Consider the following 27987-nt stretch of genomic DNA (forward strand, 5'->3'; position numbering starts at 1 on the left):
GTCGGGCCCCAAGCAAAACCTGTCCCCCCCAGCCTACATCTCTCCTGAAAGCTGGATCTGAACCTGGGGATGGATTTGGGGTTCAGGACCTGGATGTGGGGCGAACATTTGTGATGTGGTGCCCGAGTTCCTGTTGTGAGGCTCAGAGTGTGGGGTCTAGATGTAAGGTTTGGGGTCTGGGGACAGGTTTAGGGATGAGATGTAGGGCCTCCTGTATTGGCGGTACCCATACTGTGCCCAATTAACATGGCCCCAATTAGTACACAGCCCAATTCATACATCCATGCTCCTTCCCTACGATGGAACCCTCCCGCCCCCATTGCTCCCCATTAAGTCTCCACTGGTGCCCCTGATTAAATCCCCAAAAGAAGACATTTTATCAACAACATGCCGCTTTTTAGCACAATACAACACTTTCACCCCAAAACATCCATTTTGTCTCCATAATACGACAATTTCTTAATATCATTTTATGTCAAAATTTAGTCATTTCCCCCCGAATATCACTACTTATCCCAGAAATACAATGTTCTCTCTTACATATCACTCTTTATCTCATCAAAAAGACATTTTCTCCCCAAAATACTGCTTTTCATTCTTAATAGAAGGCATTTTCTCCACAAACACAGAACCCTGCAGAGCCCAAAGGCTTCCCATGTCTGTAGGACAGATGTACATATTTAACAATACAAACCTGAAAAAGGCTTAAAACAACAAAAAGAACAGAAAGGTTCTCAGAAAAATTTATTTCCATAAATTAAAGACACACACAAAAGAAACAGTAACATTCGAAATTCACACAAAATTGAACAGATAAAATGCCAAGAGCTTGATGGAGGCTAATGGCACAGGCATACGAATTCTCTCTATGAGCTATTTGACATGATAGCATCGTACTGACATATCCACAGTTAGCATCCATATCCTAGAAGAGCACCTGGAACATAATATGCCAAAGGCCCGACCCATATGAAATATAATAAATGAGAACTGCTTGCAGAAGATCATATCCAGCAAGCATAAGAACTCAAATGTTTGCAGCTACGAGGCCAGGCGTACATTAATTAGTCTCAGCTGCTCCATTTGTAGCATGATGAAAATAAGATTTGATGTTTTTAAGAAAAAAAATACTAATCTAACCCTCATAATCAGCACGTTTAGTAAAAAATAAAAGCTGCCTGTCTCTGAAAACCTACTGCTGTGTGATGGTACGTGCCAAAAGCTTTGCATTTCTTCTCCAGACGTTTGCTCTGGACATCATTCTGTGAGCAATACGTACAATGGGCTTTCCATGGTGTTCAAAGAAAAAAAGACATTACTGGAGTAGTCTCTCTCTATGAAAGACATAGTACATGTTCTTCCGCTAGGGAAGTGTTTATGACTCCCAAACACAGTCTGTGTACTTTTTTCCTTCAATAATCCCAGACAGAAGCAGCTGAGTGCGGCCGTTACCTGCCTTTGCACCATCGTCACTCCCAGTGTACAAACAACAGCCACAGGGCATGAGGTTGTTCCGTGAGTGTTGTAAATGGGGACAGAGGTGGGAGAGGGGAAAAAAGTGCACACACGTGACTGACATCTGTTTCTGAGGAGATGTGGGGAGGAAGAAAAAGATGCTTTGTCTCAATTAGCTCACAACTCTATCACACAAATATTAAACCAAATCAGAGTAACCCGCAGACCCTAAGGTCTGGGACAACCTAAGCAACTGCTACATCGTTTTCTTACTTCTCCAATTGTTGTAAATAAAAGGGGATCAAGTGTTTTCTTTCTTAAGCCCCCTCTGCTGTAACTACTAAAAAGTTAAGAAGTGTTATTTCAAAGCAATTAATTAAAGCAATTCATTAGAAACAAGACAGAGCAAGGAAGCACATGAGGGAAATAAAAAAGGCAAACAAACATTAAAAAAAATCCAACACAAAACGTTCTATATTTTGAAGCACATCAGAAGCCTGAACTCTGCTTGGACCCAACCCCCTCCCTCCCACCCATACTGTTTCCTTAAAAGCCTCAGTGAGGTTACAGCTCAATTCTGTCACAGCAGTAAAAGCCTCCCCTTTTAACAGAAGGTCAATTAACACTGTGTCACAATCCCATTCTACAGCATAAAACCATAAAAATAGATCTATCTATATGTGTATATATATGACTCTTGCAACAGCTTCCATCCAGTCAATATTTGGGTAATAAGCCAACACAGAGAAAGTTTCAAATATCTTTTGAAAGGCAGTTGACTTTTATTTATTTATTTTTTAAAGGGATTTCTATAAAAATAAGATCAATTACAATGATTCCCAGTAGCTCAATTAGGTTAACCAGACCTTGCCATTGAAATAGCAGGTCAATATGTTTGAAGTTTACCTACCCTGTTATTTTATCCTCAAAATAAAAATTACCATTACTCTAAGTCTGCACCTCACTCTCTTCCTGAATCTCCTTGATTGATCAGCCACCAAAACAAGAATGTAAGCTGTCATTAATCCCAGCTGAGAGCAACACAAACCCAGAATACATTTATTTCAAGATTCAGACACAGAGAATGTAATATTCTTCCATTTCTCCATTTTGCAGACTATGGAATTCAACAGATTGCTTGTTAATTCTGCCTTTTCTGTTAGGCCAGTAGCAGAAATGGCTGAGCAGCAGAAGATTTGTATTTTCAGTTCTTCATTTATTGGGACTTTATCAAAATACCTGCCCACTAGGTACTTGCTTATTCTGAATGTGTATATAAACTTTATTACATGGGTAGGTAACTAAGAAAGTGCAAGTTTTAAGTGACAAATGAAAGAATAAACTAGTTGAAGTTGAGCATCCCAGCAAAGACAGCTTCACATCAATAACTTCTGTAGGCACTAGAGGACAGAAATTACCTGCACTGCAGCCAGCATTCCTAATGAATTACTCTTCAAGTAACTTTAACTGAACTTATCCCAGAAGTGAGCGCTCTTCACTTAAAACTTATGGCTGAGAAATCGCCCAGTGCTGCACCATCTAATGACAAATGGCCGCACTTAATGAAAACAAAATGTTTTTCACATGCTAGGAGGCTCTTTGTACAACACCGGCTATCACATACAACAGTGATGTACATAGAATATCTAACTGGGAGCTAACTGAACTGCAAACCTAAAATAGGTGTTAAAAATCAAGTTGATTATACTTCCTGAAATGAAAACTGCTTCAAAATGAGTCTCAAAGGGTTTGCTGGTGCTTGTGTGCAGCAGCTCACATCAGCTAATAAAAAGCTCTACTTGCATACCCTGTAGCTTAACGTACTCATGAGATTTGCTTCTGGAGAAGGTAAAAAGCATCAGCCAATTGGGTAAAAGCTCATTATTTAGGAAAAAAAATAGCAGCGGGCATCATCTTTTCTGAAAGTATTAATTCTTTTTTGTTTTGTAATGTCAGTTGTGTTAAAAGGGGCCTCATGCTGCAAATAAACAAGGATACACAAAGTGCAAGTTCATTAAAGTCTAGTTATGTGGAGCTTCTGCTGCCCAAAGCCAGGAAGGGCACAGAAATTCATAAGGAACGTTCTAAATAACCAGAAAGAAGAAATCATCAGAAGTAAGACAGGAATGCTATTTTTAATTATTAAAAATATAGTGGTATTATCAAGAATGTATTGGCTAAAATTTAGCTTTGCCAAACACCACATACTCTGTTGTCATATTGTTCCAAAAGCCATTACAGTAGTAACAGCAGATTCAATGTGCAAAGATTTTGGAGTACAGAGTCCCAGCATTATGGAAGTTGTGCTACTTCCTCCCACTCTACCCTCAAAAAGTCTTGAAACACAACTAAGTGTTAGCCATAACTTCCAGAGGTTGGAAGGAATGCTAAGTCACACGTGACCCTAAGAATCCCTCCAGTAGCAAAAAACAAAAAAACAAACAAAAGAACAAAACAAAAAATCCCAATTCAATAGCACCTTAGAGGGTCACAGCCAACACTAGATCATCAGATATCACAAGAGAGTGGTAGAGCAAGGTATGAAGAAATCAGTAGATTTCTCCCAATGGGATTAAAATACATACTAAAGTAGCTCACTGGACCATTTTCAGCTCATGGCTCCCTCCAGTGCTAGAAGAAAACTCCTGCTCATCCTCCTTTGCAAAAAATTCTTCAAGGTCCATCAGCTTCTGACTCAGAAGGGCATCCAACTCTGCACTTTGTGGTGCAGTTTTTTTTGCTCGAGTGAAATTTCCCACTGCTTTGGTTTTGCCTCGTGCCTTTCTCTTCCGAGGAACAGTGAAGTCCTGGAACTCCAGAATCCGCTTTCTCTTCTGTTGGCTGACAGAAATCAAGTGTCCATTTTTTTCCTTGGGCTCTTCAAAGATTGTTTCCAAGCTCCTGATAGAAGTAGAAGATAGAGCTGATGAATGCTCAAGAAGTTCACTCCTTACAAAGACAGGGAGACCAATGCATTTCCTAAACCAAGTACATGTTCCCACTTTTTATATTCTTACAGCCCATTGATATTCCTTCTCATGTATGTTTATCTACAGTTTGCACCTCCAGCAGCTGCACATTCATACTGCTAGCTAAATCATGTTATTGATGCATACACACATGGTTTGAATCCCTTTGTATTTCAGTTCAAAAGCACAACTACAGAGAAATTTGATTTTACAGAAGGAAGTACCTGTCTTGACAGCCATGATAAACTTAATAAGAGGCAGTTATTCTCGGGATTTTAAAGAACATTCAATTGCTCTCAGATTTTGAAAGAGTAAATAATGTGGATGGAGACTGGATTGAACGCATAAATAAAAAAATACACCTATACTTGGATAGCAACAAGTTCTTAGTTCAGTTCATGTTCCTTCTCACTGTTTTCCATACCAGTTCTGTAAGATGCTGATTTAGCATTATCTTTCCATATTGCTTTGAACTAGAGCAATTTTTCAAATCTAACTCCCTCTTAGATTTCAAAGCCCTTCAATCTGCCCCTTCTCTCTGCCTAAGTACTGTATATTTATCTAAGTAGTGTTTTCATTAGGAAGCAGAACAAACCTGGCTGGAGGAGGGGACTTGTAGTTCTTGTTTGTGTAAATTTCTTCTAGACTAAATTCTTTCTTCTTAAGCCTGAAAAAGGAATGAATAAAATTGAGAACAAAAAACTTCAAAAGCACCTTTTAACACCACACTAGATTTACTAGAATCAAGTACTGTTTGTCTCCCATGCTTGAATGCTAACTAATTATCTGAGCTCAAAACACCGAATTAAAATAACTGGGGATAGAGAAGAATGAGTAAATGAGGGTCTGAAGTACCTTATTTCAGGTGGTGTTTTTTAAGAAATCTGTGTCAAAACTCGTCCTGCCTGCACATACCAGCATACAATGCATCTAGCATACAGTGATGTTGACTCCCAAAAGAAAGGGAAAGCCATTCACAGGTCACTATTTTATTTTATTTTATTGTGGAAGCTAAGAAAGCAGTTTAGTAGATTGTAACATTTCATCTCTTGAGACTGATTTTATAACTTAATTATTCACACTTAATTATCAAACCAGTATGTGAAGAAACGAAGTCCTCTGTCAAGGCTAGCACTCCTATACACTAAACAAAATAACCAGTTAGTAACGAGTCCATTTAAATGATATGGCTCACCTTTTTGGTTTGGGTAGTCCCATTGGAGTAAGGTTATGATCTAGTCTAGGAACAGTTTTCCTGATTCGGATCTGTGAGACTTTCTTTGGCCTCTTTTCTGGCTCAGTCTTGGGGGGGGGGGGGAAAAAAAGGAAAAAAAAAAGATGAAGTCATTAATGACCATGTCAGTTACCCAAATTCTCTACTCATCTTTGGGTTTTCCACTCTATTTCTGCTTGAAAAAAAAAAAAAAAAGAAAAAAAAAAAAGAGAAAGAGCACTGACTAGGACTAGAAGCCTCGTCTTGTAACATTTAATAGGCAACATTCATCAGCAGGTAGGTGAGATACCTAACATCTCTAAGGAACTCACTTTTTTCAGTTCTATGTCATCTTGGGATCTAAAACAGTCTGGAGAGGAAGTATCTGCTTCATCAGGGGCACGGACCTGAAGTTCAGGTTCTGGAAGCACAGGGGGCAATGCTTCCGAAAGCAAGCAAGACTTTGGTAGTGGAAGAGGGAATGGAGGTTCCAGACTGTAAAAGAGGAAGAAGAGGACAGAAGTAGATCAAGACCCAATTTATGCTGCAACTGCATTCCATGTTCTTGTCCCTAAATTGCAATATGGGCACATAAAACAGTGTGGTTCATAGAAATTGCCTAAGTGAACACTTTCTCCACTATCTGCTTACAGCCAAAAACTGCTGCAGCTCACATTGACACGGAAATAAACTAAATCGCTAGTATGCTGGATATCTGATTTTACCATTATTTTCCTTTCCATATAGTTTATAGTTCTATTTAGTAGTTACTGATAGAAAACGATTAATTTTCCTGCTCTTCAGCAAATCTGTTGCAGTTGTTAATTTAGTACTTTTTTTTTTTCCCACAGATAAATTTAAGAGTTTTTCCATCTGCCATTCCAACATTGAAAAAGAGCAGAAGAAAGTACCAGCACCTTATTTCCACTTCCTCAAGCAAAAAGAACATATTTATCCAAGTAAGAAACTAAGTTCTGCGGTTTCACATACATATTTCATAGTAAGATGCTTGAAAGTTACAGCACTGTTCTGTGCAGCAATCTTCCTTGGTGTTTGTGTGAATGCTCTGTACGTTCCCCCACAACATCCAATCAGTGTGTTTCTCTAGAACTTTAATCAGAAAGCTATTACTGAACTGTCAAAAACTGAAACACAAAACAATATTAATGTCCCTTCCTAAGAAAGCTTATGATCCAGCTACTCTGAATAAATATCAAAGTTCTAGATACTCACCATATCTCATGACCTGCAGTCTGTAGTGCTTCCATATCCTGTACAGGTAAGTGTGGTAATACGGCATTGCTGGTTCAACAGAAAAAAAAATAAAAATAAAGAGAGAGAAGTTAGACCTTCATTATAAAAAAGGTGAGGGAAAAGTCTTAATATTATATGGACTGTAAGACAAAAAATGACAATGTTGGGAATGGCAAGGGTAAGAAGTAGTAGAATCATACAAGGGCAAACCACATCTGTCATTTGGCCCACTCATAACTAAATTTCACTGACAGCTTGATATGGAAATAGTTCTATTCCCAATTTAGTGGTATTAAAAGAATATGAAAGTACAGAGAGGAGACAAATAACTACAGTTTTTGAGCCAATGCTTGGAACTAATGTTACTTAAGTATAGAATCCATATTAAAAAACAAACAACTTTTAAAATGAAACAAAAGTCATGGATAATTTTTCTACCAAATAAAAAAAGACATGGAGGAAATAGCAGAAGGTGCAAATACAGGTTTTCATTAAATTGTCTCTCTACTATCTCTAACCTCCACAATCTTACTGGATATACTTAATCAGAATAACCACAGGCCCTTCCATACCTCAAACAGCAAATCTTGTACTTGCTGCTCTTCCAAACTAGCAGCCAAATGTACTGAATGTACTGACATAACGAAATTATAGCCAGACTGGAATGCTACAGAATAAAAAATAATCAGATGTGCTGAAAATGCTTTTATGCTGCACCAAATTCACTTGTATTTCTGCATTTATATGCCAGAACTTCTTACATATAATATATGTATTTTCTACATTTATTTCTATGCAATCATATAGATTTTGAGTAAACACAAATTTAAGAGATTTACTGAATTATCCTTTTGCCACTGTTAATATGTATTTGGAGATAAGGATGTGGTAGGGGACCATGTCAAAGGCCTTATTCAAGTCCAGATAAATGACATTGGTTGCCTTTCCTTTGTGAACCAATGCCGTCATGCCATCAAAGAAGGCCACAAGATTGGTTAAGCATGACCTTCCCCTGGTGAAGCCGTGCTGGCTGTCACGGATCACACGCTCATTCCTCATGTGATCAAGCATGCCATCCAGGAGGATCTGTTCCATGATCTTCTCAGGCACAGAGGTGAGACTCACCAGCCTGCAGTTCCCCAGGTCCTCCCTGCTCCCCTTCTTGTATATGGGAATGACATGACCCTTCCTCCAGTCATCTGGGACCTCACCTGACAGCCACGACTTCTCAAATATGATGAAGAGCGGCTCGGCAACCACCTCAACCAGCTCCTTCAGAACCCTGGGATGCACGCCATCTGGCCCCATAGACTTGTACTCATTCAGTCTCATGAGGCATTCTTGGACTTGCTCTGCCCTTACAGTGGGGAGGGATTTACTTCCTCTGCAATTACTTTAGAAGTAGAATTCACTCTCTACATGTCATTACTGTCTTAAATGCACTACAATAACTTAACATTAAAGAAAACCCAAGTGGGCCAGAAGCATTAAGTGCACCCCAGACAGATACATCAATTCCTTTCAAATATCTAACAAGAAAAAACAAACTGAGCTTTATGCTACTTAAATTTTGGGCATTTTTCATATAGAGTGTGGTAAGATTTGATTTGTCATCTCTTCTTTAGGAAAAAGTAATTCATAGCAAAACAGCTGGTTCTCGTTTTATCCTTTATAACAAAGAGTTAAATCCTCCGACATTTTAGTTAACTGGATGTGCTGTAACAAACTGCCTTAGAGTCTGCAGACATAACTATAGAAAAAAACATGAGATGAAGTCAGCTCAGATCTCAAAGTCCAAGGATAAAATGCCTCAACAATCCAAAATAATTCATCTCATGCAGAGCAAGAAGCTTTAAAAAGGTTTTACCAAGTGCTCAAACTTTGGTGTTTACTGGTGTGATTACTTCCTAGATACTAACTTATACACTAGAAAATTCAGCCTGAAATATTGCCTCATGAGGGGCAAAAAAGAAAACAGACCTCAAGGAATATGCTGCAAAGTTGTCTCTGTATCATTATTCAAATTCTATCTTTTAGCGCAGAGAACTCACAAAATGGAGCAGTTATTTCATATTCTACTCAAATCTTTCTAGTAGACGTGAGAATTTATACTAGCAAGTATACAAATACTTACAAGTATTTTCTCCACTTATGCGAAGTAAAATACGGCATTAATTATATATAAGTCGAATTCCACAGGTCTCTACAGACTGCCACATTAAACATAAGAGTTAATGAAATGGATTTATGGACCTAGTGTCTGTCCAGGAATCTCAAGACTGCAAGATCAGAGAGTAAACTGTCCTGTGTCTCAGGTAGCAATATCTGAGACATAACGGGTGAAAAGTTTGCAAAAGAGCATGTGTATGGGAAATTGGTAATCACAGCCTGAACCTCTGATTAATCGGCTGAGGCAAGTGTTGGGTCAGCTGTGGGAGCACAGGTGAGGGTAATTCAGGTGTGCTCCTGGAAGGAGGGGAGCTTGACTCCACCTCCTCTGGACCTCATTTAAGGGCTGACCAGCACTAAGGCAGCATCTCTTGGAGATTGCTCCCTGGTGGAGATTGTCTCAGTGCTTCCCAGTGAAGGCATCCATATCGGTGAGTCTTTCCTTATAAATAACCTTTTGAATATTTGTTACCATCTTTGTATTGTTCCACCTTACAAGCATGCAAAAAATCTCATACCAGCACTAGGAACCTCTTCTTGTATTCTGTTTCTCAACAAAAAGATTTCAAATGCAGGTAGGAAAATTAAGTGAAATAGGCAAAGTAGACATCAGCGCTCTTCCCACTCACACTGAGGACAGACACACCAAAATTCCTCAGCAGCCTGAAATGGTGCTAGGGTTGCATGTGCCAACGATTCAATACATCTGGCACACACAATCAAAAGACGTAAAGACGTTTCAATTGCACAGAACAGTCATGGAATACAATCAAAGATTTAACTGAATTCCCTCCCTGCCCCAATTAGGTTTCTTCCTAATCTGATACTGAACATTTTTACAGTGGTTCAAGTGAAACTTGTGGGTCAGACCTGAAGAAAACTCTCCTACCTCAGAAATCCAGTTGTTTTGCAGTCACTCTGAAAAGACCTAATGAAGTAGCTCACCTTTCTGCATTATATATTCTGATGCATGGTGTGTTTATTTTGCATGGGAGAAGAAAATAGAGTTAGCCATTCTGCCAAAAGAGGACACTGTTAAAGAAGCGAAGGCAAATATATTTAAATTCAGCTAACAGACTGGTCTGTAGGTAAGAACCTTCCACAATATGCCATTTTTGGAGCAGAACATGTAGATTTGGAATGGGAGAAACTGATCCTGCAACACAAGCTTCTATCACCCCCACTTCCCCAAAAAGAAGCAAGAACATACCCTACACATATTTATTCTCAGAAATAAGTTGATGAGTTTTACCTGTTCTCGACGCCCACACTTGGCTGCCACTTGCAGTGACTGGAATGAAGAGGAGTGATTTCGGAGGGACAGGCAGAAGGACCATGCTGACTCCATATGGATAGTGCCCTGCCCAAGGAGTACGGCAGGGAAGAGACCAGGTCATCTGATACATTAGATGACCCTTTCAAACCCTGGGTAAACTGGGATATAAATAGTCTCTGGATGGTAGAAATATGACTGGTTAAGTTTCTTCTTCTTGTCCAAATCCTGTAACATGCAGGTGAAGAAAGTGCTAACACTGTGTGAAAGCCAAGCATAGAGCAACTTCCTGTTCTTTTAGCTATGGCATTTCTCCTGTGGTCAGGATGAAGCATAACAACCCCTGAGGTTGTCACAGAGTGACGGGAATGCAGCTCATGATCTTGATTGGAATCTTCCTTGATTGCTGTTGCCTCTGAACAGCTCTGAGAAAGGAGGAAAGTCCACTTTGAAGGTGGTGCAGGCATTTCTTCCAAAACCAATCTGTGATGTACAGAATGCTGAGATGTGGTCCGTGCGAGGTCTGTCACAGGACTGGAGTCCAATTCTATGCGAAAAGAAATTGGTAACGCTGGGGTACCCAAGAAAGAAGATGGAGAATTGTTGCTCGAGTCTAAAGAAGGTATTTTGGTAGATCCTACTGAATAAAGTGCCAAAGACTGAAAGCTGAACATCTTGGTACACCAACTGTCAGCCCAGCGTGAGTGTAAGTTTCTGTTAATACAAGAGAAAGCTTCCAATAGATTTTTAGATCTGCGTTCACTGTACCTTGCAGCCACTGGAAGAATTTCAGAAGAATATGGCAGAGATTCCAAGCTACGGGTGCTTGTGGCAGGTACCAATAATTTGCTGGCTATTGCAGACAGCTTGCTCAGTAATGCTGGTTCTTTGGTACACTTTCTGAATTTCAAGCTGCTCAGCAATACGCACCTCTTGGCCTTCTGCCTTGGCATATGGACAAGTCTCATGGCTATTTCCTTTTTCACTGTTGGTGATTCATAGGCAAAGCACAAAGATTTGAGGACTGTGTTTTCCTGCTTAGGGGACATTGCTGAGGGAGGCTCCAAAAGAGCTGAGCTTTTAGGTTTTCTTATTTTTCTGACAGTTTCTGGTTGATATGACGTGGGAACTTTTTTGCATGCTCTTCCAGGCTGTATTTTTAATGGGAGAGGTCCTCTTAGTTTATTTCTAGTTCCAAAGGCACCAAGAATTCCATTATAACCTGACTTCGGGTTTACATTTTCCACTTCTGAATCCTGAGTCTTTAAAAAACATGAACTAATAGCATGAGCGGTTATCTTTGGCCTTTTGATTTCTTGTAAAGTGCTACACAGTTTATTTTCACTGGTTCTAACAGCAAAAACATCCTTCAGATGGCTTTCAAACTTTGTATTTCTTGACATAACCAACTCCTTTGAAGGACTGCATAAAAGTTCAGAACTGTACAATATGCTTGGATGCCCTGCAGCTTTTGCTTTTGCTTTGTATGCTGCCTTTTTTTCTTGTTTTGCCTTGTCTGATCCGTGTCCTTTCACCTTCTCAAACCTTTTCTTTCGTTTACGTGCCTGACATTTCTCTACTTTATCATGGCTCACAGAATCTGAAGTCTCATTTCCCATGGAAATTGAATGAGCTGGTATAGTGTCTTGATATCCTCTAATTTCCTTTGCATTATCTTTGCTCTGTGCATTCAATTTGTAAGGCACACATACTTCACACTGAACTACACAGTTTGGTAATGATTCTTTGCAACTGTTTGATAGCATGTTCATTTCATTGTATTTGAATTCTGGTGAAGTTTCAGTGTCAAATGCATCTGCAGTTTGACAGTCTTGCACAGCTTCTGAAAGTAAACTGGTATCAGTGAAGCTTATAGGCTTTGAAGTGTTTCTTTCCTTTGAAAGACTACTTAGGTCAGGTCTTGGGATTTCTTCAAAACCTTTTTCATAGTTCTCAGTACTGACAGTAACTGTTTTGCTACTAGACTCTTCTGAACCTGCTAACGAGGCCCATAAGCAATTTTCTCCATCAAGTAAGGAATGTATGGGCAACTTTTTTTTATGAGACACTTCTCTTTCCATCTTCTCTTCTACATGTGCATACTTCAACTTCTCTCCACAATCAGCACTTTCTGGTAAGGTAACATCCATGACTTCTGCAGTTAGCACACCATGCCTCTCATCTCTCTGCCTTCCTTTGTTGCATTCACAAACACTCGGACTTTTTGCACCATTCAGAGAGCTAGTTGCCTTTTCTTCCTCTGAAGATGGTATTTCAATATTGCTAGCTTCTCTCTTAATGTACGTTGTCACAGAAAGAGGTTTTGCCACTGAAGGACCTTTGCAACAAATTTCATCTGAAGATAAATTGCTATTACCTATGTCTGTATTCTCAGATGACACAAATAACTTCTCTTTTGGAGGCAAAGAGTTAGCTACGAGCAGAGCTGATGATGTTTCTGAATTCCCATGAGTCTCATTAGAAGAATCCTGGATGTTAACCTTCACAAAACAGGATGGATCCATGTCCTTGGTAGCATCTGTTTCTCTACCAAGCTCCAACATTAACTGTGAGCAAGACTTATTTAAGACAGATTTTATTCCCAGACTTTTGTTTTCCATTTTTGAAAGTGCACCCATTTTTTCTGGCTTATAAAGCAGACTCCCATGAATTGATGAGAAGGGCAAAAATGAGACATTAACTGCATTTGCTTGGTCCCCAGTTAACCACTTCATCCTTGCCAAGGTTTGCTGTCTTGTATTTCTTGAAAATACTGTATCTGCTTTGTCTTTCATACATCTGATGGATAAAGCATGCTCTGAATATTGTGATTTGCTATCAGAAAGGCTTTCTTCATCAGTTTCTTTATCTTCTCTTCCACAGCTGTTCTCTTTCTCTTTTAGTTTTGTCATCTTCTTTTCAATTACATCACTGACAAAACCCGTGCATCCTGAATAGTCTGAGTTTCTTAAACCACACGAAGACTCAAAATCCACTGCATTCTCTTTAACAGTTCTTTGCAAACCATCTCCTCTTACACATTTATGAACTAAGATAGTCAGGTCATCGCCTTTTTTTAACAGTACCTCTTCATTTTGGCTAGAGCCGATTGACAGTTTAGCTTCCTCTGCAGAAGTAGCAATATACTGTAAACCAGTATTGGGCTCTTTGTTTAAGCTTTCTATATGTTGATTTCTGCCAGGAACCAGGCAGGAACTCTGGTGTGCAAGAAACTGATTTTCCATTGGAGATAAGGTCATTTCTGTTTGGATAGCATGTCTTGTTTGCATATTCATATTGTTGAGTGATGGACATGCATTACAGATAGAAAAGCTGTAGTCAGAAGAACTAGCTCTGAGTGATGACAAGCCTTTCTTCCCAGATGCACCTAGTTCTCTCATCTTCAGGAATAACGGAGAGTTGCAAAATTCAAAATTATGAACACAATTTTTTTGGTTCAAATTTCTGACTAATAGCTGTTCACCAGTCTCACTTCTCCAATTGCCATCAGGAACTTTTGGAGAACTCACAGTTCTTATTTTATTGAGTTCGTCTGTATGGACAGCACACATGTGAAATTGGTCTTTGGCATCATCTTTGCCACAAATAATTTCACAGCAATCTGTTAATTTACAAAGATTAAACTGTTTCATATTTTCAGATTCCATATTCTTATTTGAGATCTCATCTCCTACTAAGGTAGCAGTAGACTCCTCCTTATCATAAGTTAGGCAAAACATACTTTTTTCTGTGGAAATATCATTTATCCCATGCAGAGCTACACAACTGTTGCCCCAGTCATCTTGACAGGGAGATCTACATGATAAAGGGCAATGTTCTTCCGAAAGAGTGATTGTCTTTTTACTACTATGTCCACCTGAAATTTCTTCCAAACTGTCATTTTCATCAATCTTCATTTCGATATCAGCCTTAAAAAAATTACTGTTCAGGACAACATCATCTACAGGTGTACTATTTGATAAGATACTGGAAGTAGTGGTAGCTGTACGCTGGCCTTTTAAAGTCTGTTTACTAGAATTCCATGTGTTGCTATGTTTATTTTCTAAACCAGCATCTACACTCTCTACTTTCCCTTCTGAAGACTTCCTGTTCTTTTGGGAAATGCTGCATGTCACCCTGGATTCATCAGAAGTCTTGGGATTTATTGAGGACTTAAATTCGTATTTATGCAGCACAGATTCAGCAACTTGTTCCTCTGTTGTTCCAGAAGAACCAAATGATTCTTTTCCAGATGGATTATCCTGAGCCTTGTCCTTGCTTGCAGTTTCATTAGCAGTACAAAACAGATTCTCATCACAGTGAGACTCTCCTGATTCTTGTGCAACAGGAGGTAGAAGTACATTTAGTGTATAAATCAAATTAGTTTCTTTGCCAGAAAACTCTAACATTGTATTACTCTGAGATTTCTGTTCAAACAGTTGTACCTCAGGTGATTCATTATCTTGCTCGACAGACAGATTCTGACAGTCATGCCTACTGGGAAAAGAAACTGTACTGTAGGCTTCATAAATGCCTACATCCGTCTGCACAATTTCATGGGAAGCAATGCTGTTTATCTCCTTCAACAGGATACTTTCTTTTAAATCATCCTTGCACAGATCACTAACAGCAAATTGTAACTGGTCCTTTTTCCATTTATTAGCTTCCGATGGGATTGTTTTTAATTTTTCTTTTGAGAACTCCTCAGAAGATGAAGCAACAGAACTGAAAACCGAAGGATGACAGTGCTCAAAATCAGCACTCTCTCGAGCTTCAGTGTTACCTCCCACAGCAATCTCTTTCTGGATTTCAGCAGCCTCTTCAAATTCAGAGCTGTATGATTTACCTGTACTACCATTTGTTTCCCCATCACCAGTTTTATCACTAGAAAATTCTTCTTTACTTAAAACTGAGAGATGCTCTACTGGCATAAATTTAGAAGTGCAGTTCTTTACAAATCCAGTTCTGTGATCATAATTAGTCTTACTAGTTATGCTTGCAGGAAGATGCTTTTTTGAGGTTTCATTGATGATTCCATGGATTGCAGTACTGTTGTTGTCTAGCGACATGTTTCTCAAGTCCAAATAACAGACACTTTCCAGAACTGAACACATAGCTTCAGAACCTTTTATGGAGAGCATTCTACAGCTTCCTACTGATGATAACCTAACAGGTTCATTATGTCTAGGTGAAAGAACGGTACAGAAGTCACAAATATTGTTTCCATCTTCCTGCTGATAAGTATGGCAATTATCAAGTGATGTATTGAACACATTAACAAGATTTTGTTTAAGTAACTTTTCTTCTGTAGTCTCCAAAATAGGTACAACATTGCCCCCTGTTCTCAATGACATGTCAGCATGGGCTTTCAACCCATTATATTCACTTATTTCTTGTGAGTGTTCTGTTGTTGATTCAACGTCCATAACTTTTAAAGGCTCTCTGAAATCTAGCCTGGTGGTTTCTGAAACCCCAGCTCCAGCCATGACTGTGTCTATATCTGGGCATTCATCACTCTCAGGTGGAAGACCTTTACTCACACTGCCATTCTGGTATCCTGCTTTACTTAATATTCTAGTCCCATCAGCCTTCATACCTTGTGCCTCTTCAGTAAGCTTTGGGAGAGTTTCAGCTGTCACCTGAATATTTGCTTGGTTTTCTCCTGCGTGAGAAAAATAAAGCAAATCAGTACCATACAATACATTTGTAAGGCATTTAGCTTACCATGGTTTCTCTTGGTGGTATACACACTGTGTGTATAATTTGTCTTGGTTATCAAACCTTTTGAAGAAGTGGGAATTGAAGCCAGCAATTCTAAGACAAACCATTTAAAAAAGCAAACAAACAACTCCATCACAACCCTAACGTAACAAATGCAGTCCTTTTTAGTAAGTACATTCCACATGAGCAGCAGATATCCTGTACTTTTCAGATTCCTCTTATAACAAACTAGAAGCAATACAGGACCTGTAACTCAATACATTTGAAGTCTTGGCCAACATCATAATATTTATTTGTTACATCAAAGCTCAACATAGCCGAGTATCTTGTCTTCTAGAAACATGGCTAGGCACTGAGCTGCTATTTTCATTTCTTCTTCCTTGAAGGCATTTTTGTCACAAGTAACTGACAGGAGGACAACCCATATCTCACTCTGTCCAAGCAATTTGGATTGTTAATAAATATTTTTGTAAAGTCGTGAAGAGAATGGCAAAGTTCAAAAATGAGAGAGTTGCTGCTCTATACCCTTATATACCCTTACATTCAAAACTTTACATACACACTCATATTTCTGAACATCATTCTCATATTTCCAACTAAGGATCAAGACCAGATGATATTATTAAAAAGTAATATTACAGCAAATTAAGAGAGGGGACTTGGACAGGATGACCTTTGGGGGTCCCTTCCAACTCAAACAATTCTATGATTTCCTCAATCAACAAGGCATGAGAGGGGAAAAAAGCCAACAAACTTGCTGTAGGCCAAGTGACAAAATCATTTGTAGCTAGAAAATTCCAGCGCATAATGAAACTGAGGATGAGTTGCTATATTCTTCCTTTGAATTCTGAATTTTTAATTTTCTAAAAATTAGAAAATGGATGAGTCATATTTTTACATCTTTGTTATTCCCGCTGCAATGTAAACCAGCTCTGTAAACAAGGAAATGCAAAACATCTGCTACAAACAAGAGTTTCTGCTTTGAGGTAAATAAGTATTCTGGCAAAATAACTCAAACACATCTTTTTATGTCAAAAGTCTGTAGAAAAGTATGCAGGCTATTGTGAAAAAGCAAAGGATGAAACTGTCATGTTATTTGAACAATGCAGAATAATAACTTCTACTGTAGAAAACAATTAAATGAGCCATCTTACAATTACTGATCAATTTTAAATCAACAAAAAGGAATCCAAGAGAAAAGCAGGCACGCACGTACAATAAAAACATGTACCTTTGCTCTTCAGAAATCCTGCTATTTCAACACAACAGGTTGCTGAAGAATTTATCTCATGCTTGTTTAGATGAGGATCCTCCTGAAACATGACAAAAATAGAAGTGGATAGCAATCACTTTTGTGAAACATTTCAGGACCTGTACCTGCTATCTAGGTTAGTTCTTCCTGGCAAGGACAAACCTCAGAACATGTAAGCCCTTCTAGAGGTATTCATATAAACACATGTCATTCCTTTCTGGCCCTATCAATCAACAGCACCTCAGCACTGAATAGTGATGCATCCAGAAGACATATTTAGCATTGTAAAGTGCTGTTGTATTTAGCGGCAGCAAAGTATTCCCATGCAAGCAGCTACAACATAGATTGTTTAAATGGAAATTATTTCAAATATGAATCAGAGGAATAATCCAGTCTCCAAGCCTCCCTCACATCCCAAAGCCATTACTGTATGCTTTTGGTAAGACGCATGGCTTTCCTGTTATTTACTAGAACTTGTCTTCTTCCATTCCTTCCCTTGGTTCAAAACCACATAAACCCAGAATAGGTGACCTAGGTTTACTTCAGGGAAAACAAAACAAAACAAAACCAAAAACTAGAAAATTCTTGACTTTTTAATCAAGAGTTTTGCAACTCTTCAGTCGTTGGTAAATTACGTGGCACATTTTTCAGCAAGTCTTTGCCTAGAAACAACATTTTTTATCATCAATCTTTGCTAGAGGGAAGAAAAATCATGACCTTGTGAGCTCCTTATTTTGAAAGGGAGCTCACAAGGCTCCCTCTCATCATTAACTCTTCACTAACTCTAACCTTATTACAAACGATAATTCCAAAAGTGAAGAATCTTCAGAGTAAAACTGAAATGCTTGGCTGAAGTCCCCTGTAGCACTAAAAGACAATCATCAGACTGAAATAGCTGTTATTTAGCAGTTATCACTCTGACTAGGGATGATACTTATCAAGTGCGCAGTATCCACAGAACACAGGTATTGGCCTAAGAGCTTCCTCGTTGTTTCTTTCTCCTTTTTAGCCACCAGTCAGTTTTGATCCTTACCCTGTTACACACCTGCCTCCCACCACTCCACTGCTATTTAAAAAGCATTGATTTTTAAAACACCACTGGTCCACTCAAGTATATTCAGTTTTTCACTGGCCCTGTGACAATCTCAGTAATGACACACACGACAGAAGTCACAAAGAAGTAGAAAATCACATAGACAAAATCCTGCACCTTGTTGTGGCAACCTTAAATTCCAGCTATCACACAGACACATTTTTTTCCTAGTTTACTTACTTGTTTTAACCATTTTTCCCCAGGTTTTAGAGCACAGCATTCAGTGTGGTCCTCTTCAGCATCTTGTGCCTCTTTATGTTCTTGCTGGTATTCACCACTACAACAGTCTTGTTTCCTATGAGTCTGTTTGTTTTCTTCATCCTCTTCACCATCTCCACCATGCAGTAATTCTTTGTTAAGCAGTTCTGCTGGCTCCCAATGAGCCTCTCTGACCGCATCGTCCACATGTGCTACTCCCTCATCCAAGCCTTCTGCCTCCAAAGTCCTGCGGTGCTCAGACGGCAGCTTACTAGTGTGTGTCAGCTCAGGTGTGGACACATCAGGCTCTGTATCTAATCCAGCACTGGGCTCAGACACAGCCATAAAGCTGGCGGGGATGCTGAGCAGTGGCCCCTCGTGCAGGTCCTCAGTGCCAGTAGAGGCAGAAGAGTCAAGGAGACATTCCACCTCAGATGATAGCATGGGGGCAGCTGGAGGCCCACTGTCTTTCACAGTTTACCCTAAAAATAAAAGCAACATTAAATCAGTGAAGATAGGGGTAATCTCAGGAACAAAAAGAAGGTTTCTCTGTTTGAGGTTCAAGGATGCTCAGAGAGCTGGAGCACTCCTCCTATGGAGAAAGGCTGCAGGAGCTTGCTTAGCCTGGAAAAGAGAAGTTCCATGGAGACTTCACTACAGCACCTTCAGTACCTGAGAGGCACTTATAAACAGGAGGAGTGACTTTTTACACCATCAGATAGTGGCAGGACAAGTGAGAATGGCTGTAAGCAAAGTGAGGGGTTTAGGTCGGATATGACGTGAAAATTATTCGCTCAGAGGGAGGTGAAGCCCGGCGGGTGCCCCAAACCTGGAGGTGCTCGAGGCTACTGGCAGTCTGAGCTGGGGGCAGCAGCACACGGCAGGGTTGGGGCCGTAAGGTGCTCTCGGATCCAGCGCTACCACGGCTCCGTGACACCCAGGGAAACGCTTGGTTAACAGGGTGCCCGCAGAGACCAGCGCTGCTCAGCCACACTTCCAGCTCCCAGGGAACACCAAAGGACTCGCATCAAACCCCGGCACTAAACGGAGCGTCCTTTTCCCTCCTGTCATTTTCCGGACCTTTCAGCCGTCGCACAGCCGCACCCCGCAGCTCTTCCAACCCTCCGCCCGCAGCCCCGCACCGCGGCGGGCCGTGCCATGGCGGGCCGTGCCGTGACAGCCCGCCGGCCCCAGGCCGGCCCCAAGCACCGGGCCCAGCGCTCCGGGAGCTGCGGCAGCCGCACGGCGCGCTCCGAACGCGGCTTTGTTCGACGCGCGGCCCAGCGCCTCCCCGCGCGGCTCCGGCCTCCGCAGACCCGCACCCGGCGATGGCACAACCGCCACCATCCCGCCGCCGTTACCCGCGGCCGCCCCGCTCCTCGCCGCTCCGCAGTCCGCTCACATCGCTTCCTCATCCGGGACAGCCGCCCCTCCGCCGCGCAGCTCGGCCGTTACCCGGCCCACCTCCAGCTCTTCCCCGCCGGCCGCCCCGGGGCTCCGCCCCCTCCGCCGCTCGGTGGCGGGCACCACGTGACGCGGGGCCGGGCCCCGGATGCGGAAGCGCTTCTTGGCGGTGCTGGGCTCTGCCGGGTCGTTGGCGGAGTTGGAGGCCAGCGTCCGCCTTCCTCTCGCGCCCCTCAGCGCCTCCTGTCAGGCTCCGTCCCGCGGCGCTGAGCCGTGCTTCTCTTTCGGTCTCACGGTGCCGGGTCGGCGGGCCTCAGCGTTCTTTGGCTCTCTCAGCGTTCTTTGACTCTCCGTCCGCGGCACGGAGGGGTTCGGAGGGTGCGGGAGCGGCTGAGAGGAAGGAGTTGGTGGGGCCGCTGCATCCCGCGCTTCGGTACCCGCGGGGGAACGGATCTAACGGGCGGGTGTTGTGAGGAGAACAGCGTGCGTTCTAATGACGTATCTAATCGATGTGGAGCGAAGCGTGTTTAGTGGCGGGTTTCGTTTGAAGTTCGCTTCCGAAAAAGTACGGTGTGAAAGTTCTCGGCTGAAACACCGTGTGGTGAAACAGCGGGAACGAGATGTTGGCGGTGCAGGTTAAACGCAGCGCTTAGTGCAGGGCCGGCGGGTCAGAGCCGTGGGCACGGCGTGTTGTGAGCGGCACCGGGCGGGCATGGCTGGTCCCCGCCTGCAGCGCAGCGCTGGGGCTCATCCTCACATAGAGAACGTTAATCTTTAGCAGAGACGCCGCCGCTCACCTGAGAGCAGCTCTGTGCTAAGAGACCTGTGTTTGCTCTTGTTTCTGCTGCAGACGTGCAGGATGGGCCCTGCCGTTTTTCCTTGGAGTAGCTGAGAAGGACGGGAGCTCAAGATGAGAACCAACAAGGTGTACAAGCTCGTCATTCACAAGAAGGGCTTTGGAGGCAGTGGTCAGTGTCTTGGTTCGCAGCAGTAAGACCCACACTTACTGTCTTACTGAGAGCAGTGGGACGTGTATTGTTCATTTAACAAAGCAGGGGAGGCAGAGCTTGATTGCAGTGCTGGCAGTTGCAGTGTGGAATGACCTGTTCTACCTGTAAGATACAGCAAAATAAAATCAGGTTTATTTTTCAGAACAGAATGGAATTCCACTTATAAAGCACAATTCCTTCTTTCTACTTCTTTTCCATTTGTTTTCTCACTTTAACTTGTACTTTGGTCCTTCTTAAATAATGACGGATGTGTCAGTGAGTTATAGCTGTATGTAGACAGGTGTAGGAACAGAATTTGTACCTTTGTGAACTCAGGATACTGCTTAAAAGTTTGTTAACAAGATTCTGTAGATACCTGATTTCCTGCTGACACTCTTTATATGACAAACACAAAGGATTGTACTTGTGCAGTGAAGGCACGCTGTCTTGCTGAACAACTCTTTCATAAAAGCCCTTTGATTTGAAAGGGAAGCTTTTGTTCACAAGATCCTCCAAACTGAAGTGGCTATAGAGGGGTCCTGTTCCACAGTGAATGTGGTGCATCAGTGTGTTAATCCCAGGCCAGTGAATTTGTGTTTAGCAAGTTGGTGTGTATAAACATGCAGGTGTCTGTGTTTGGTGTGTATTTGTTCACTGTCATATTCCTCATCTGTTTATGTTTTGCAGACGATGAGCTGGTGGTGAATCCTAAAGTATTTCTTCAAATCAAACTGGGAGATGTTGTGGAAATTGCACATCCCAATGATGAATACAGGTGAATTCTCCTTTTGCTGATAATAGTCAAGTGTGGTTAGAGCACTGAAAGGATGTGTTAAAGCGCAGCAGGTTCAGTGCTGAGAGCCTACCAGGAGCCTACCATGTTTTATTCCCCTCAATAAAAGTACAATAAACTGTAGCAGGAGCTCTTGCTCAAGGCTTTAGTTTGTATGATCCTTCATGCTTGGTGTTATATATATTAAAAAAGTAGTAGCATAGCTATTTAAGATTCTGAGATGATCTTGTATGTCATTGTTTCTCATTTAGAGTGTTATCTTTACCTAAAAAGTACCTTATAGTTGCAATAGGTGTATAGAACAGCATGGGGTAACAGGCAGAATGTGGTAATGTTTTTGTTCAGCTTATTGTGTGCTGTGATCCTGAGTAGTTTTAATATAGATTTAACTGGAGTACACTGTTGATACCTCAGCTTGTCTGCCTCTTTTCTTCCTTGCATGCTACAGCCCTCTGCTCCTGCAAGTGAAATCACTGAAGGAAGATTTGCAGAAAGGTAAAACCCTGGGCTTGTATGTGCACAGTAAAATTATAGACAGAGATTGTGTGGTTGGACTGTACACTGGTTGAGTAATGCGGGTATTTAGCATTTTAAGAAGCTGAGGGCTTTGTCTGTCTAGGATGGAAGGGATCATCATTTCTATCAGAAAATGAATAGCCAATTTTAAATTGCTTATGGTTCAGTAATGCTGAGCAAAGTTTGGAGGAAAAAAAAACCCATGAACTTCAGCCTTAAATGTTTGTTTCTGCATTCTCTGACTGTGTCTTTTCTTCTTGCTTCAATGAATTCATACCAATTTGTGTTGATCACCATTGCTTTGATTTTAATGAATCTTAATTTGGGCAATAGTTGAAAGAAGTTATTGTCTTTTGCCGAGGCCCTACTCACTGTATTGCTTTTGTTCCTGTAAATGCCTGACACCTTTTGGTTGTGTTCTTTGTCCTTTCTCATTGCTGTGGCAGAAACCATCAGTGTGGATCAGACTGTTGCACAGGTTTTCCGACTGCGGCCGTACCAGGATGTCCATGTGAATGTTGTTGACCCAAAGGTGTGTGGCTTTGCAATTTTTTTCCATCTGTTATTTCCTACTGGGGCTCTGTGAGCTTGCATTTACAGCAGTGTTGGGGGGGAAAAAAAGGCTTTTAAAAAATATTTTATTTATTTTTATTTTCTTTATGGAAGCATCTTTTACCATCTTTCTGAAGAAAGCGAGGCTTGGGTTCTTGCACTGTTTGTGTGTTTGTACAGGTGCCTTTCTTCTCTCCCCACTACCTCAACACTTTGAGGTTTTTGGGCCTGGTTGGTAGGAATTTAAACATTTCAATTACAATTTCCTTCCAGTAACTCAGGATGACTCAGCAGAGGGAGGAGAAACTCATAGGTGCCCCACACCAAAGAAAAGCCATGGATTTGCATTATTTGACATTAGGGTACCTTGTAAGAGGCATCACTGGTAAATGTCCAACTGTATGAAGAGCTTCGGTCAATACATGGCAAAAAAATATGCAGGAACTGGGTTTCCTTAATACTATGAGCAGTGGAATTTGATTCATGTGCTTTTGGTTTGCTCTGAGAGTTGTAGCACAGATAGCCTTGGGGCTTTTTCTGGCTTCCAGATCCAGGTACATGCACAACTTCAGTGGCTGTTCAGATGGGATTTCCTCTTTGTCTTGCAGCTGTTGGCGGTACTGACTTGTTTAGAACAACCCTTGCTGTAACATTTGGTTCTTAGCAGAACAGATAGAAAGGTGCTGTGTTGGAAACAACCAATAAAATCTAAGCAGTGTTTTTTCTCTGTTTCCCAGGAAGTGACCTTGGACTTGGTGGAATTGACTTTTAAAGATCAGTACATTGGCCGTGGGGATATGTGGCGACTGAAGAAAAGTTTGGTAAGGCCAATGTTGCCCAGGGTGGAGGTGATTGTGAGGATATTATAGACTTTTTCATTTGCTGACTTTAGAAGAAAATAAACTTTCTACAAAACGCAGAAGACTGAGAACAAGATCAGTGTCAGCAGCTCCTGTGGAACTTCAGCTCTTAGTGGCACGTTAGTGTTGGAGGAGTGCATGTAAATACTAAGGAAAAAGATGACACTCCAATAATTTCCTGCTCTGTTGCAGTAGTAGCAGTTACTGCTGTGGGTACTGAAAATGCTGATTAGTGTTTTTTCTCACATTCTGAATTTTAATTATTTACTACCTTAGGAAGGAATTGAATCCAAATGTCTTTCAAACAGGAGTTTGCTGCAGTATTCTCACTCTTAATAAATAACTATCAGATTTTTTTGATGTTGTTCCTGCATCTCTGAAGCAGAGTTTTTGACTCCTGTAGGAGCACTCAATTAGGGTGAAGAGCACAGTCAATTTCAGCTCCTATTAAAAACTTTTCCATGCTGCATTTGAGAGGTTCTGGTTTTTGTGCTTTTATGGCCCCAGTCTGGTGCTTGAGTGTTTTGTTTGCTTGCTTTTATTCTTTGCTAATCTGTCTGCTCTTTTCTAACAGCTCTAACTGTTCTTTCTTAGGTCAGCACATGCGCATATGTCACCCAGAAAGTGGAATTTGCAGGTATCAGGTCAGTGCATTATGTTATTTATTTCTGGATATGGGAAAATTAGAGAGTAACAAATCTCTGCCCTTAGAGGCAAGTGTGAAGAGAAGTGCTTTAAGCTTAGATATGTTTGTAGCATTTCTAGATATTGGTGAGAAATGTACACTGTTGGGTAAATGTTGATCCTGTGATCTTTATATTCACTCTAGTTAGTAAATACTGTGCACTCTTTTTCTTCCAGGGCACAAGCAGGTGAACTATGGGTTAAGAGTGAGAAAGTCACTTGTGGATTCATCAGTGAGGACACACGGGTAAGATTTAGGGGAGTAAAGAGAAGGAAATTTTTTTCCTTGCGAGGTTTTTGTTAATTCTGTCGTACTGACAGATTTGTATGGATCGTTTGAGTTGGTTGTGTAGCAAGTTGAAAAAAGGCAGTAAATTCAGGAGAAGTTCAGCTGTTCTTCACTGATAGCTCTTCCCTTTGAGAGAGAATTCCTCCCTGTGCAGTGTGCACAGTCATAGCAGTTACTTGGTAGTTAACTTCCATATTTGGCACTCGTAGCGAATGTACCTTGTTCTAAAGATGTTTAATTGCCCTGCAGGTGGTCTTCCGCTCCACTTCTGCCATGGTTTATATTTTCATCCAGATGAGCTGTGAAATGTGGGATTTCGATATCTATGGTACGTGGTTAACTGCCTTGCCTGGTTGTGAGTGCATGACTGTGGCTATCCTCTTTGCTGCTACTAGAAAACTACCATGATACCTTTCTACCACTCCTAGAAGACTAAAATGTCCTACCTTTGGTGTAGGCATTGCTCTGAGGTATGCTTAGTGTCCTCTTAGGTCCTTTTTCACAGTGCCATGCTTTCTTTCTCCTGTGTGCCCCATAATTTTCCTGTTCTTACTGTAATACCTGGGTGCCATTATCTCAGCAACTAATTCAAGGGGACCAGCTTGAGTATGAACCTCGGAAAGGTTTTTCTGTGTAGCGAACATTTGGTGATAAGGGCTTGGAGCCCTGAAAACAGAAATAAATGGAAATTCCATGCAAAGAATGTCTCAATGTTCTATGTTTCTTTTGGCTTTAGATGGGAGAGCCCTGCCTTTGGCTCAGAGGAAGGCTGCTAAATGTATTCAAGATTTAAAAAGATTTCAGAATTGAGGCATTTAGAATGAGTTACTTGGCTGTGTCACTGTCCTATTTTTTTTTCCTGCCTTAGTTCTTTAGCAGCTCTCTTACCCCTTCCTTTAACCACGTGCTTAGGCATATGTAGCTGGGCAGCTTTTCAGAGCTGAGCAGGGGATCAGTTGTGAATGCTATTTCTACAAGATAGTACAGATGCTTTCCCAGCATGTTGCAAATGTGTTGGAAGAGTGAATGTAAGGGTCGGATCTGTGTGACAATACAACAGTTCTGTTTAAATCATCTGAAACATAGTCCTGCTTTTAAATCTTTTTTTTGCTTTCCTCAGTACTGTTAGCATTCATTGCGCACAGAGCAAGTTAGTTTGCTCTGACCCTAGTAAAAAATAACTGTTAGAATCTCAGTGTTAAATGCAGCCTGTAATTGAAGTATCATTGCTATTGTTTAATGTTTGGGTGTGTTTACGTTGCAGGGGATTTGTACTTTGAGAAAGCAGTGAATGGTTTCCTTGCTGACCTCTTCACAAAATGGAAGGTAAATGGCTGCTCAAGTTCATCCTGTTCTGAAATCAGATGTTAGTACCATCTTCATGAGCATGAGAGGTGGCTCCTGGGCATCAGAAGAGCGGTTACTGCAGGTCAGGTGGTACAGCAGGTACAGGTGGCTCCAGTACTTCTCTGTTGTATCTGCTGTGGTGTTATCATGCAGGTGGTTGGTTTGGGTGGCAGGTCTGACTGGCATTAAGTTACTACACGTGTGATGCAGGTGTAACTCAAGTTTGTTTTGTACAGTATTCTTGGTTCCAGGACTTGGTTCCGAATGTTTCCCTGGCATAATGTAATCTAGTTGTGTTGCTGTCCTTTAGCGTGGGGCCACTGGTGATGTGCAACTCTTGGAAGTGGTGTTGTATAAAACAAACAAAGCCTTACTATCTTTTCACAGCTGAACAACAAAGAGCTGTTTCCTATTTCAGTGCGTGCCTTGGCTTGGAGCAAGGTGCAGCTGCACTAGTCAGCCATGCGTTAGGGGGGAGGGTAGGATTGGAGGCTGAAATCCTTTTAGCCACGCAGCTGTGGAGAAAGCCTGGGGCAACAGATTTCTATGGACATAAGAGAACTTGTAGCAGTACTCAAGATGTACACAATCTGCAGTCTAAATTGGAAGGCAAAAGAGCCTGAAACCCTACATGTGTAACATCTATGCAAAGTATAATGCTCATAATGCTTACAAATGTGAAGGAGAGCTATGGATTTGCTTCATTTTCACTGTGCTTTTTCTCCCCCAGAGATTTACTGGTAGCACTGCATGGTGTGTATAAGGTTTCTGTTCTATTTTTGGTACTAGTATACTGTGTTGGATATGGGCTTGGGTAATATAGGGGTTCTCTTAGACCAGAGCTTTTCAAGCTTTTCCTTTTGCAGGGATGGCCAGTATGCTCTTTTCAGCTCATTAATTCCATTGTGTGTATTAGCGCTATTACTGTTCAGTGAGGTTAGTATGTTATTTCCTGCAAATGTTAGGGGTATCTATCTGAAGAGTAGGAAATAACAATACCAGATTGTTGTCAGTGAGTACAATTTTACAATTGCAAAGCAATTGTAAAATTGCTTTGTAAAATTGTAAAAAAAAAAAAATTGCAATTTTACAATTGCAAAGCAAATTACAAAGCAAACACATTGAGTCAGATGTGCTTTTTACACAGAAATCTTGTCCTGATAACTATAGAGGGGAGTTTCTTTAGGACTAATGGAGGATGCTTCCATTTAATGCACTATAGCCTAGCAGAACAGACTCCTCAGGTCAGAGCTTTGTTATTTCATAGAGGCATGCACAGTCTTTCTTCTTATATATAGATAAAAGTATATTGCTGTATTTATGTTCTACACGTGCATTATAGATGTTGTTATGTACTCAGTACATACATGTGTATGACCCTGAAAGTTTTTTGTTTTTTTCTTTAATCTGTTCTTCCTGGACAGGAAAAGAATTGTAGCCATGAAGTGACAGTGGTTCTGTTTTCTAGGACGTTTTATGAAGCAAAATGTATAGGTAAGTAAATTCTATATTTTCATGTTAATGTTTTTAACCTTTCTCCTCTTGTCAGATTTTTAGTGTCTGGCAGTGACTTTTTTTCTGCTGTTTTTTATGCCCATGTCAGAAGTGTTCCCTACCAAGCACAGTGGATACACAGTCATTGGCATGACAGTACTGCAGTAAAAACTGTACTTGGAGGAATATGTGGCAAATTTTCTTCCTCATACTCAAGATGTCATGTTGGTTTAAAAGCAATTTAAATACTACGAGGGACAACTAATATTTATCAGAGCTTTTCTTCTTTAGTAGGAGTTAATCACTCCACACTAGAAAAGATAGCAGGTATTTCTGTACAAGAACGTGGTGTACTAGCTGCTGCTGCCTCTATTTCAGATGAGTTTCCTGAAACACATCGTGCATCAATTCGGCAGGATCACGAGGGAAGGTTTTATGAAGATTTTTACAAGTATGTTTTTC

At 41.0% G+C, this 27987-nt stretch overlaps 2 protein-coding genes across 13 annotated transcripts in view; one reads left to right on the forward strand and one right to left on the reverse strand.

The window, feature by feature from the left end:
• Nucleotides 1-639: 639 nt before the first annotated feature.
• Nucleotides 640-20124, reverse strand: PRR14L (proline rich 14 like). 2 transcript variants are annotated; one of them, XM_072351194.1, is made up of 9 exons: nt 20000-20124; nt 18580-19079; nt 17286-17367; nt 10313-15995; nt 6871-6939; nt 5970-6132; nt 5620-5726; nt 5020-5091; nt 640-4356 (listed from the first exon to the last, which is right to left on the reverse strand). In XM_072351194.1, the coding sequence occupies exons 2-9, from the start codon at nt 19039-19041 to the stop codon at nt 4050-4052; spliced, it is 6945 nt and encodes a 2314-aa protein (XP_072207295.1). In that variant the 5' UTR covers nt 19042-19079; nt 20000-20124; the 3' UTR covers nt 640-4049. The 2 variants fall into 2 exon arrangements, with proteins under 2 accessions (XP_072207295.1, XP_072207294.1); XM_072351193.1 differs by having other exon boundaries at nt 19959-20100.
• Nucleotides 20125-20175: 51 nt separating this feature from the next.
• DEPDC5 (DEP domain containing 5, GATOR1 subcomplex subunit) overlaps nt 20176-27987 on the forward strand; it is a 40077-nt gene continuing 32265 nt past the window's right edge. For 7 of the 11 annotated variants that reach the window (XM_072351195.1, XM_072351197.1, XM_072351201.1 and 4 more), the window contains exons 1-12: nt 20301-20434; nt 20852-20969; nt 21678-21765; nt 22232-22278; nt 22746-22831; nt 23589-23672; nt 24306-24355; nt 24573-24642; nt 24934-25012; nt 25949-26010; nt 27456-27525; nt 27904-27976. In XM_072351195.1, the coding sequence (XP_072207296.1) occupies nt 20912-20969; nt 21678-21765; nt 22232-22278; nt 22746-22831; nt 23589-23672; nt 24306-24355; nt 24573-24642; nt 24934-25012; nt 25949-26010; nt 27456-27525; nt 27904-27976 (767 nt within the window). In that variant the 5' untranslated portion in view covers nt 20301-20434; nt 20852-20911. Of the gene's footprint in view, nt 20435-20851; nt 20970-21677; nt 21766-22231; nt 22279-22745; nt 22832-23588; nt 23673-24305; nt 24356-24572; nt 24643-24933; nt 25013-25948; nt 26011-27455; nt 27526-27903; nt 27977-27987 lie in introns of all 11 variants that reach the window. The other 4 variants (XM_072351203.1, XM_072351205.1, XM_072351198.1 and 1 more) reach the window with 4 other exon arrangements.

This window comes from Excalfactoria chinensis, chromosome 16 (genome assembly GCF_039878825.1).
Source record: "Excalfactoria chinensis isolate bCotChi1 chromosome 16, bCotChi1.hap2, whole genome shotgun sequence".
In the NCBI taxonomy this organism is placed as follows: Eukaryota; Metazoa; Chordata; class Aves; order Galliformes; family Phasianidae; genus Excalfactoria; species Excalfactoria chinensis.